Source organism: Pholcus phalangioides, unplaced genomic scaffold, assembly GCF_987345545.1.
Source record: "Pholcus phalangioides strain wild (caught in Gottingen) unplaced genomic scaffold, Ppha-v1.0 ptg000005l_1, whole genome shotgun sequence".
NCBI classification, from domain to species: Eukaryota; Metazoa; Arthropoda; class Arachnida; order Araneae; family Pholcidae; genus Pholcus; species Pholcus phalangioides.
In genome coordinates this window covers 227,857-241,043 of record NW_028301598.1, presented here as the reverse complement: position 1 = coordinate 241,043, position 13,187 = coordinate 227,857, and the positions used below count along the sequence as shown (strand labels likewise).

General features: G+C 35.1%; 1 protein-coding gene across 1 annotated transcript in view; it reads right to left on the bottom strand.

Moving 5' to 3' along the window:
- LOC149085698 (uncharacterized) overlaps positions 1-13,187 on the bottom strand; it is a 134,783-nt gene that overhangs the window by 35,630 nt on the left and 85,966 nt on the right. Inside the window, exons 9-10 of the mRNA XM_089232395.1 lie at positions 2,976-3,035; positions 1,046-1,102 (exon numbers count right to left, since the gene is read on the bottom strand). Coding sequence (XP_089088521.1) covers positions 1,046-1,102; positions 2,976-3,035 — 117 coding nt within the window. The remainder of the gene's footprint in view (positions 1-1,045; positions 1,103-2,975; positions 3,036-13,187) is intronic.

Genomic DNA, 13,187 nt, shown 5'->3' with positions numbered 1-13,187 from the left:
ACTGGAATCCGAAAGACTACACCGGGAGAGTTTTCTGACATGCCAGATAGAAAAGCCTTTCAGCGGTTACAACTGTATCTCTTGTGAAACGAGCTCCTTTCTTAGTAGCATGCAGGATACAGAGCATAGCAGGAAAGTAAGGATGTCACAACAAGTTGTTACACATAATCTTCGATTGATCAAAGTTTTGATTTCGTCTTTTATGCGATACGATTTCACAAAACATAATATAACTTTATTATTGGTGCTCGTTCCTCCTTGATTTTCACTTGATTCGTTTGATTCTTCGATTTACACAATTTTCATACGATGCACTAAATGTTATATTTGGCATATCGATAAATTCTGGTTTTGCCCGACATGCACAGGTCCTCCCGGGGGCTGAAATGCTTACGTTGCTTCATGTGACAGAGCCTGGGTGTCTCGCGGTTACTTAAGTTTCTCCAGTCCGTTACACACAGACATCGGTGCAATCGCTTAAACGATTTTTGATGTATCACGCGTCTCGACAAAAAATACTTTTGGTGCAGTGTCTCTGGGTTTTCAGAGCACTTCCTTCCGCACGCAGCACCATCCATGAAATACATGATGGCTTTTTCATCCCATCTGGCAATCAGCGATAACTGACGATAAGTTCAAAGCCAGGACTTTATGCTTTCAATGACAGAACAATATACTAGTTCGCTGCTGGCGTTACGACCATGCATTGTGGGACAAAAATTGCTTTTTGAGATGTGTTCTACCATTCTACTACTCTTTGAAGTTTTGCTTATAAGTTCTGAATCGCCTTGTATAGCCTCCTGAGTCCTGGCGTCACCTGTAGGAGACACTTTAAAAAAATTACAAAAGAAGCAATATAACGAATACAAATTTTTCATGCTCATCTCAGAACAGAAACCAATTTTAGACAGTTTCACATTTGAAAATAAACTTTAAAAAATTACACGAAAAAAAAATTAATGCAGGATTGTTGGGAGGTTAAATAACATTTATGTTATTCACCAGTACGGTTATATGAAATCGTATGAAATCCAGAAAATCGCACCTTCAGATTGATCTTCCGGAATATCTTCTGCCTGTTCGTCTTCGTTCTCACCGGGCTCTGCAAGGATAAATGTTTGTAAATTGATGAAATGTCCGAGGTACTTATTTGCATTGTTGCTATGCAAAGAAGCATAGCATTCCTAGGTGTGGTACATACTGAAGCTATACGGTAGCAACATAGGCACAGATTAGTATAAAAAACACGTTTTTTCCAGATATCTTTTAACCAATCCGTGACGATATCGCAGATCGTATCATTGTAATATCGGTTCAGTAGGGACCGGGCTGCATATAAACAAAGTTTACATTCCTAAATATAAAGCGAACTGTTTAGCGCCTCGTGACCGGTCGCAATGAGCCAATACGTCAGATGTAAAAAAGTACTTTTGTGAGAATTTTACAATTGGCGAAGTTGAATGGTGTGTTGTTTTAGCTTGACAGCTATCAGCTGTAGTGCTATCATTGGCGCATAGGGCTCCAATCACGAAGATCGTGGGTTCGAACCCTGCTGTAAGCATTGCATGTCATCTCTTTCTCTTTTTCCCGCTACTATGCACGTGGTCAGCACTGACAGTTGTGAATAATTTTAAACTTTAATAGGAACCGTAATTTACTGCAAATAATCCACGGCTGCACAAAGTTTGGAGATACGAATTTCGCCACAAAAAAAAGAAAACAAGAAAATTGTTCATCATCACATTCACCCAGCAATGAAATTCTCGGGGAATGGAAGTATTTGGTCACATGTTTTTATACAGAAAAATGCCAATTTTTCCACTGAAATGATTTCTTTCGTTTAGAAATCATTGATAATTGCTCATAACTTTATAATATGATGTTTATCTTCCAACCTGTCGGCGAAAAAAAGCGCAGAAAACAGGTTTTCATCAAGAAATTCAACGATTTTTCCAATGTATAAAAATTGATTATAATGTGAACAATTTATTACTCTATTATTAAAAGGAAAGTGATTCATTTACACGTAACATTTTTGAGTTGCACAGTATCAAACTGTGCGAGTTAGTTGGCGGGGAGAACGCAGTTTCATCAGAAGCTCTGCTCTTCGTAACGTTTTTCTATCGTCTTTATCAATCACTGTTTGCTCATTCTACTAGTATAACTAAGGATGTAAGCTTTGTAATTACGTGGGAAAGGATAAAGTTATACATTCAGCGAACTCGACGGTTGTTTTTAAAGTAAAGACATTTAAGAATTTTCCAGAATCTGTGATTCAAGCTTCTCGTCATGCCGACCAATGCGGGAGAATACCGTAACTGAATGTTATGCATCAAGTAATTGATTAGAATTCGTTACTGTGTGAGAATAAATACGTACTAATAAATGCAAATAATCGTGGTACTGTGCTATCAACGGAAGAGATTCTAACAACAGCATGGAATTTTTGGTACCTGATGATAGTACATAGGAAGTTACCTTTTGATAACCCTTATACAACGAAAGTTTTCTTCGTCCCACAGAGTATCGTTATATCGAGAACCTGGCCTGGCCACGGTAGAGGGCTCGTTAGAGCCATCAAGAAGGGAGAGATGTGGCCTAGCCCTTGGGCTGGCTACATGAAGGACACATCCAAGCCACCAGGCCGAGAAGAGTAGACGGGGTCCAGGAACTGGCCTGACCACGGTAAACAAGAATGGGCTACAAAGCCATGAACTCGAAACATTTTTTTTTTTGCTATTTTTTTATTTTTTTCTTTAATTGTGAATTTTTACTATTTGCAATTTCTTTAATGAGTTATATCGTGGGGCACGTTATACATTGTAGTTTTTATATGCATAATAAAGCACCCGATAGCGTTGAACTCTTTATATGGACGATGGCTAAAATTGGAAATTGCAGAAATAGCCTGGGCGCTGCACAGTATAAAATGTGAAATGTAAATATATACATTGATATACTTAAACATATATTACCTTCACGTTTCTCGCGCTTGACTTTATCATCATAATCATATTCCTCTAATTCCTCGCCATCTAGGTGGAAAAAAAACCAGTAAATACATACAGAAAAGCTACGCTGCGCAAACTTTTCAATAATGGCTAACTCGAGAAATATTGTAACTAAACATATCCGAGCGCAATATCCCAAAAAAAATGGCTATTAGAATAATAGCGCAGTGCGCGCATAATTAAAGATCAAGAATTCTGAGCTGTCTACAGCTGTAAGTATCAATCAGGAAACTATGAAACATCCCAAACGCTCCAATAAAGCGAATGAGACAATTTTCAATGAATGGTTTTTCTTTGCGAGTTCACCTTGGCACAAAACCCAGAAAATATGTTTTTTTTTATGTATTGGGATGAGAAAAACTGTTAAAATTCAGTTAGCTGCCACTGATATGCATGTAGAAACTTTTAAAGAAGTACAAAATATCTTAATATTTCCTCAAAACATATCGTTATAGAGAGTGAAGGGTATATTTATCGTAGTGAAGGGTATTGTTGTATTGACAGGAGTGTGCCATTCAACTATAGGTCAGTATTTCCCAAAGTAGGCAATATCGCCCTCGGCGCGATGGAATGGTCCAAAGGGGTGGTAGAATCTATGATTTTTGTATAAGATCCTATGAGCTGACATGAATTTGGGGGGGGGGGGGGCGATGGGTATAAAAACTTCTTAAAGACGATGGAAGTAACAGTTTGGGAGACTATGCTATAGGCAAGTGTGGAGTTTAGCATCAGACTATAAACAATTCTCAACAAGATTTGCAATAATATCGTTGTAGAGGGATTTGTTGTTATATCGAGTATCGTTGTGGATTCACAGTACTACGTCAAAAACAGAAGGGGGTTAAGACATTTTTAAAGTTTCCAGAGTTCACCAAAAAAAAAAAAGAGATTCTGATGAATTCATTGATACAGACAGCTCTGAATTGGTGTAACTTAAATTATGTAGGCCTACACCTGTACATCGCTTTTAAAGAAGAAAATACAACCCGTGTAAATGCAAATCGTATTAAGAAATCAATGCAAATTTTCCCCGCCAAAAATATCATAAAGAAAAATTTACCTTTTTCACTTCTATAGCTAATTGGCAAGAAAGGTTCTGTGCAAAGAAGAAATAAAATATAAACATTAGTCCACATTTGTAATGATAGTTTAAATATTTATCAAAAAGACAGTATTTTTTCATACCAGGGATGGTTAATTAATTTTCGTAAAAACAGGGTTAACCATAATTGGATTTCTATTTGGAACATTCCGCAAAACCTACTGCATGCATTAGGAAACAAAAGGGTGTTGCGGGTTTAATTCATTGTGATTACATTAGTTTTCAGTTTGATTCGAAACTGATTAATCAATAAATTATCAAACGAACGAAATGTCCGCAACACATAGTCAAACAGAATTCTCAAATTTCATTGCTTGTTTTTATTCATTATCAATTATCATATCTTCCTCTTCATTCAGATTTAATTTTGATTTGTTATTCACGATTCTATTCGGTGTTCCTCTGAAAAGAATTTTCAACCCTCTCAACAGCATTGACGAGATATCTCGCCTCCTTTAAAGGCCGCAATTTAAATAACCTCTACAAAGGGCATAGTGATTTCTAATGCATCACGGAAAAGGTTAGAGAAATTGAAAGGGCTACAAACATTCATGAATCCCGGGCTTCTGAACTCGTTCATTCAGCTCTGAAAAAACGAAACTATTAGGTCTATAACTCTTATCAAACACCCAGGGATGCCCACTATATCAAAATTTAAAATATATATATATATATATTTAATATAATATATATTTACTATAATATATATATATATATAATATATATAAATATATATATATTTAAAATATTAACTTCACACATTAGAGTGTCAATTTTTCGTTAATTCCTGTCCAAACTAGTTCAGATAAACGGGTTTCCATGGTACATGAAAGACCCAATGCAAGGTCTTAAAAGTTTTAAAGGATGTAAGGCGGAGTGCATCTAGTCCATATGTGTGTATGCCATTTTCTTGATATACCACTCTTCTGGCATACACTAAATAGCCAAAAAACTTGATCAGTTGGTTCATAGAATTGGATTTCAAATGAAATATAAAGCAAGAGGAGACTTTATTCATGGCTAACCAAACCCAATACATTAGTGGCAAAATGAATACATATTATGTATTGACCATCTTACGGCAATCTGTTATAGAATTCCTCCATGATACAGTTTTCAAGTCGAACATAAACGATGGGAACTCGTTGTAGCCATTGGCAGGACGGTAATATTCTTTGCATTTTTGAAAAAAGGATCTGAAAAGTAATATAGTGCGGTTTATCTATTGTAAATTCATAAGGATTATTTTTTAATCAGTTAATAAGCATCACACAAACTTTTTTCAGATAATTCAGTGGTTATATACAGTCAAACTCAGGTATAATGACATCAGATTCCACGAAATTTCATCATCATAAATACTTATACAAGGTCACAACAGGCAAAATGCCCAACAACACGGCTGACCGAGGTTAACGTTTCCAAGACTTTCGAAGTATGATTAATGCAAAATCGATCACACATAGCGCACATTGCCAACTTTCACCGAAAATGTCACCAAAAGTCGTTGAAATCGCCATTTATCGTGTATAAATTACCCTTGGCGGAAAATAAAGTGTTAAGTAAATGTGTGCAGTGGACAAAAATGTATTTTACCAAAAAATGAAAATGACAAATTTGGCAGGGGAATATTTGCATTTATAATCAAATTAATTCAGAATTTAATTAACTTGTGAGTAATGTATATTATCTCCATTCCAGATTTCAGTACAGACAATGATGCAAAACAAATTTCATTGGCAAACGGGACATTTTCATATTAAAAAAAAAAAACGTTGAGCGAAATTACACTGGGGAAATACAGGGATGTTCCGTATACAGTTCATATCAATAAGCAGGTCGGGGCGTCCATGAAATATGAAATAAATCTTTTTTTTTTTTATCGTTAGGCGTCTATAGAACAACCGACGAACATTTCCTTAATGTTCCAGGAATTTCTTGGGAAATGCCATAAAAGCGACGGAAACTCTCACTATATGCGATTTTGTTCTGTTTTCACTGACGTTATAAGTAATGCTTATAAACATTTGTCTCTATGGGAATCATCTTGGACCACCGATTATTGATGCTATAGCCGAGGTGTCGTTACAACTGCTGAGATGGTTATCACCAAGTTTGACTGCGTCTTAAGCAAGAAAACAAATTATAGCCGGTGGAAGATAAAAAGTCTTTTAAATTATATGGAATATCATGCGAGTCCGTCCTAATGGGTGCGTATGGTTTTAATTTGAAAAAAAATGTTCAAAATGTGTTCAAAAATCCCTCTGTACCACGTTCAAGAGTGCAAATATAGTGCGTCATAAAATTAAAATAAACCTGTGTGCCACCCTGGGTCATCTAACTTCCAACAAGAAAATCGTTCATCGTCCCCTTTAAGGCGAACAAACAAATGTCTCGATTCTAAGTGCAATATTCGATATATAAGTATTTGAATTCAAAAACCTGGGAAAAGTTGGAAAAGAACAGCATAAACGTGAGAAACAAGCTTTTTTAATTAGTTGTTCTTTGATGTTCTTTCCCAAACTTTTTCCGTTTATTGAAATCAAATGTCTCAGCGAATACTGGATTATACTTAGAAACACGGAATTTTTTACCTCAGAAAGACGAGAACAACTTTCTAATTGGAAGTTAGAAGGTCGGAGACGTTTAAAATCTTAGATTTTTTTATTTTATGACACGCTATATTTTTTTCTCTCAAAACTAGTACAGAGTGATTTTTGAACCGATTTTGAGCATTTTTATACAAATACAAATACAACGCCACAACAGGAAAAATTCTCAACGAGGTGGCTGAGAAAAAGATGCCCATAAACATATGGATGTCATATATTTCAAAAATATAGCAACCGAATTAAAAATGGAATTAACAAAATTTGTAATTATAACCATACTTCTAGGACGAACGGTTTATGAGATAAATGCTAAATTGACTTACAGGACACCCTGTATCAGGGTTAGGCAGTTTCTTCCGAAGCGAAAAAAACCGGTCGGAAGAAACTAGTTTTCCTTCAATAATTTGTCATATAAGTTAGAATTTATGCTTTTGATATAGCAAATGTATATTTTTTATAACATCAAGTAAATTTAATTTTATTAATTTAATTATGTATGCAAATTAATAGCTGCATCAGTCTTTTGAAGAGTTGGACAGTTTCTTCCGCTTGGAAAAAAACTGCCGACCCTGCTTCTTTTAAGCGGAACAAACAAGTCTTCCTTCCGTATTCATAATTTGCACTGCAATGTAAAATATGGAATTACATTTTAACACTTTGTAATAATTTTGAATTAGGCCTATGACAATTCAACTATACACATGTAAAATCTATCTATATATATAAAATTGATTTTCTGTGTGTCTGTCTGTGTGTCTGTGTGTGTGTATGTCCTCTATACAAATCTACAATTTTAGATCGATCGTCACCAAATTTTGCATATATACCAAATGGAACCCGACTTGAACGATAGGCTACTTTAAAATTTCGTCAGACCAGGGCAAATGTCCCAAACGGGCAAAAAAACTGTCCGGCAACAATGGTTTTTGGGCCTCAACAATCACTTTCCGAACGTTTACTTTGGTTACCGTGGTTCCCTAGCAATGCGTTTCAGACGTGTATATGCCTTTACAATGGTTTGTCACTTCTTTAATCCTGTTAGTATATGTATAATAGTTTATGCCTTTATAATGGTTTGCCACATTTTCAATATACTCTCAGTAATGAGGCTTTTTGAATAGACGTCATAATCATCATCAGCATCGCTTTGAGAGTCAGGAAAAGGGTGATCCTCCTAGAAATCAGTGCTAAAATTGTGGATTTTACTGTAGAAATGAGGAAATTAGTGGGATTTTCCGACCCATCAATAATTTTGAAAATTGTATTGAATTCTCGATTTTTGAACTATTCAGTTCGCTTAGAGATATACGAAGCCCAGGAGATTAAATACGAAGTAATTAGCCAAACCTATACTTTTGAGTTGGATATTCGAGCAATATCATTGATTTGATTTATATCTTCTCAAGTATGAAAATTAATGTCTCCATATTGTCTCTTTTGATATTTATTTGCATAAATTCATGTGGGTTAGGATATTTTAATTAGTTATGGGCCCGTGAAAAGTGCATCGAAAAAATTCCACAGCTTTAACTAAGGATTTTTGGAAGCTGGAACAGACAGTTGGATAACTTGAAGTTCGGGGGGGGGGGGCGGGATCGAAATACCTAGCGTCCTTTAAAAAAAGAAAAATATATATTCATTTCTACGTTTCTGTGTAAATCTATATTTGTTTATTTCATGAATCGCGCAGGTCGCCATATTGGTTAACTTGGACACGGTTTGTATGTCCCTCAAGAAAAACAGAGGGAGATATCACGTGATCCAAAAAAGCCTCATTGAAGAAAACCCGGGCAGCGCCGGGTATTATAGCTAGTCACTTATAAAAATAATATCAGTCCTTTGACCAAGATCACATATCTAGCTGAAGCTTTTCATCAGACCTTGTGAAATTGCATTGAAAGTTTAAAATTCATTCACCTAATTTGAATCTGATTGAAAAAATTATTTTTAACTTTTTCAAGTAATAAAACAGGTAGAAAAATTATTGATTTATTAAATGACACTGATCTTTTCCACACTATTGGAAAATGAAAATTTTTATCTTATTTTAAAGATCGTTACAAAACAGATCATTATTACAAATGGTAATTACAAAATACCAGTGAATATTATAAAAATCATCGTATTGCAAAATTGAAAAACAAAAGTGTTTTTAGCAATTGTATGCTGTATAATCGAATTCTCAGCTTAGAATGAATGAATGCAAAAGACGAGGAAATTCTTTTGTGTTCTGCAGAACTTTAAAGGGTGCTTGAAAGAAATTCGACGTATCTACCATGTTCATCAGGTATGTCACTGCCAAGATTAGGAAGCTCCTTCCGAGTTGGAGAAAACCATGGAGAAAACAGAAGGAAGAAATAGATTTCTAAAAAATTATTTTCTTTCATAATCATGCAGTCATAAGCTTACTTACTGCTGTTACGGGAGGATTTTTATTAACAGTAATGTTAATATAGTATCAATTTTCAAAGGTTTTATTAGTTGCATTGAATAAAGAGTGCTTTATTTATTTATGAACTTCAAATTACTATTATTGACAAAAAATGTAACCACTTTAAAGTGAATTGTTCACTTTCATCAGTTCAATGCAACATTGTGTAAGAAAACCTTTTTTTTGTTTTGATAGTCATTAAGCTGTTCCAATGATGAGTGAGTGAATCCAAAAACATACATAGTCTTTTTTAAACCTGCTGAATTTGCAGAACAACTTAGAAGCATTTAAACACAATCACAGCTTTATGAGAATTTCAGATATTCAACTTCACATACACATCACTTTTTTACAAGGTTTGCGAGTTTTTTGGCATAGTTGGTAAAACCGGTAAAACTATCCTACTAGTAGAAATAAATTACCTTTTGGGTTAGATAATACAATTGAAAGCTGACGTAGATGAACCCAAAATTGCAAAAGAACCCCGGCTATACGCGTTTCGGAACTATATGAAGTTCCTTCATCAGTATAGCAGAAACAAAGAAAAAACTCCTTATAGCGGGAGTTACTCGCTGTTGTAGACGAAAGAGTCGAATTCAAAAATGGAATTCTTATGGAAGGTGATTTTGAATTCGACTCTTTCGTCTACAACAGCGTTGTAGAGGAGTTTTTTTCCTTGTTTCTGCTATACTGATGAAGGAACTTCATATAGTTCCGAAACGCGTATAGCCGTGGTTCTTTTGCAATTCTGGGTTCATCTACGTCGGCTTTCAATTGTATTATCCTACAAGTTTTTGCCAAATGGCAAAAATTGAATTTTCCCCCCATTTATGCATGTGAGGCAATACTGTGCATTTGTATATTTTTTTAATGTAAATAAGAAAGTTTCAAACACAAACACACACTTCTCGCTGAACTTTACTATAAGCATTAATGCATTTTTTGAGTTGGCGAGGTTTTGCCATTGCTGGAAAAAAACTGCAGCAAAAAATGCCCTGACAATAATAGGTTTTTCCCAAGAATCAAAACTGATACTTCATACTTTTTTACGTTGCACATCTTGGTAAGATATTTATAATTAAGTATTAAGAAAATATTGTTTTTAAAACGTATTTGATATTTCACAACCAAAAATTAGGTGAAATAACAAGTACCTATTAATTATGTGTACTTCAACTAAATGGTAATTAATGCACATTTTTTTAAGTTTCTTCCATTTCATCCGGTTTCTTCCACTGTCCCGGAAGAAATTCAACCCTGCCCTGTATATTCATTGAGGAATTTGTATAATTGTATTGAAACAATATTCTGTATTGTTTTGAAGCCAATACGTGATAGCTGACCATTGATTAGAAATCACTTACAAGCTGAAGTTTTGCCACACACCGAAGACCTTGCTGCCATCCATATGAATCAGAGGACAATACGGTTGCGGTATATCCGGAATCTCTATCGCTAACCACATGGTGTCTTTTTGATAACCTTATGGAAGGTGGTAGAAAAAAAACAAAAGAATCAATCAAATTGAAATCTGATATATATTTAGAATTTTTTGTAGTTATTAGCGGGAACTTATAGTACCAAATTATTTTATCATCAGGTGAAGAATTATAAAGAATCTCATTCCTTTTAACACGGTCAAAAACCCTTAAATTATCCAATACAAATATCAAGGCCACAACAGGCAAAATATCCAATGAGGAAAATATCCATAAAATTTTCAAATCCCATGGAAATGCTATATTGGATGTCAAGTGCAATTAAAATACAGTAACCAGAAATAAGAGCAACAAACACGAGCAAACAAATGCATTCCGCCCCGCTTAATGTGATCACATCGGGAATAACAACAGCCGAATGACAACTATACCCTAAGGAAGTCCCGTTTGCAAGCGCGGTGGCAATACATCTCGTTTTCTTCAACAGGAAATATGGTAAACGGATAAGGGTAAAAAATTGAACAATTCTTTTTTTCTGTCCTACATAACTGGTTGCAAAATGTTCAATAGCTCTCCATTCTTTTAATTCTAAAACATGACTTTTTTCCATTAATTAAAATTCTGCATTTTTGCTATTCAGCCATTTTCAGACATTAGAATTGAACTGACTAATGTATATCTATCGCGAACTAGGGTTTTTCTTTTAATGTATAATAAGTTTCATAGATCCCTTGAGAATTTGGAATCTGGTTAAGTGAAAGAAACTCATCAAGAATTGAAGGAAAGTGCTTTTTTTTTACGCCAAATATTTGCCGTCACTATAGGAACGCCATTGCAAAAGCAGCTCTACGGACCAATTGCGATCTTAAGTACAGAAATATTTGTGATTAAGGGAGGAAGGAGAGTACACTCTTTAGCCTCCTACATGATATTGTAACCTGAGAACGATAACTTACAGGGGCGGAGACAAGTTTAGTTGACACTCTTTAGCCTGGAATTGTCCTTTACTAAACGATATCGGTGTCCTCTTGCCGAAGCACTCGACTGAGGTTGTATAAGTAACTAACTCATGGTTCATCCTATCCATCTTGTTGAAAATTTTTAAAAAACTTCAACAATATTCCCTTGGCATTTGCGTTCTTTCATGTGAACAGACATATTCAAGACCATATTTTCGTAGCTTAAGCCCAGTGTACCAGCAAGACCGCACGTGGCTCTTCTCTGCGCCCCATTCGACCATGTGCATATTACGCAAAGGGATTGGAGATCTTTTGATATAATTACTCAGAGTAACTGTCTAACATTGGTAAATAACGAAAGATTTTAAGACTAATTTTTTTTTTTGAAGGATAGCATAAATGGAAGCATGGTCAGCGTTCATTTCTTTCCTAACAATCCACGTTTCACTTATGGGTTGAAAGGTCTATCACGGATGCAACTAGGGCAGCGATTCTCAACCTGAGGTGGCCGTACTGAAAGGGGGGCGCTAGCATATCGAAAGAAATATTTATTATTTAATAAAATGATTATTTCACTCTGAAAGGAAAGCAAAACAAAATGCATTATAAGATAATAAAAAATAAAATTCGCATTTGCACTGATATAATACACTTCAAATAGGACTTTTTCAGTACTGCACAATGTATTTAATAATTAGAATACATCCCATATTGTTCAGTATTTTCTTGACTTTCTCAGAGGAAAGATTGTTTTATTTTCGTTTAAAATAAGTTGATAAAAGTAATTTTCAGCAAATTATTTGAATGTAATATTACATTTGAAAGTTCCAAAAATTTCATGAAGGGGGGGGGGGGGTATGGAAATTATGATTAAAAATTGGGTCGCAAATACTGCAAGATTGAGAAACGCTGAACTAGGGTCACCGATTTAGGAATTCTCATTGGCAAGCGGCTCAGGTTTTCTGAACATTGTTCGGTGGTGGTAAAAAAAATTCGAATAGAATGATTGGTTTCATTCTTAAAAACAGTCTCCTCGCGTTCTTCCAAAGTCACTGTTCCTCTTTTTCGAGGCGTAGTTCGTCCAGGACTGGAATATGCCGTAAGATTTCGGGGACATTGACTTGGTCAAGGGGGTGCAGAGAAGAGAAACGTGCTCTTAGTTACACACGGGACTTAATCCATGAAGATAGACTAGATTTTTTTTGCAAATGTTTACATTGAAAGAGCAATGACGTCGTGGGGGATATGATTAAAGTGTTTGAAGTTTTCAATGATTTGGATAGCATGGGGGTCACATGATAAATTATTCACACGCCGTCAGTAAACAGCTTCGACATGGCAGGACACCAGTATCGTTTAGTAAAGGACAATTCCAGGTTGTGGTGTCGCAGGAATATTTTCCTCCATTAGGATTGTCAATAAATCTAATAGCTTAACTACGAGGGTCTTGAGTTCTAACACAAGTGATACGTTTAAAATGAAGTACGATAGACATAGTGAGATAAATCGAGAAGCTATCCATACTTGGGTAAGAAAACCATAATCTTTTTTAATAGTGCACACACTCCTCATTATTTATTATCATTATTATTTTCTTGGAGATATATGCATACATATTGAGATGCTGCATTTT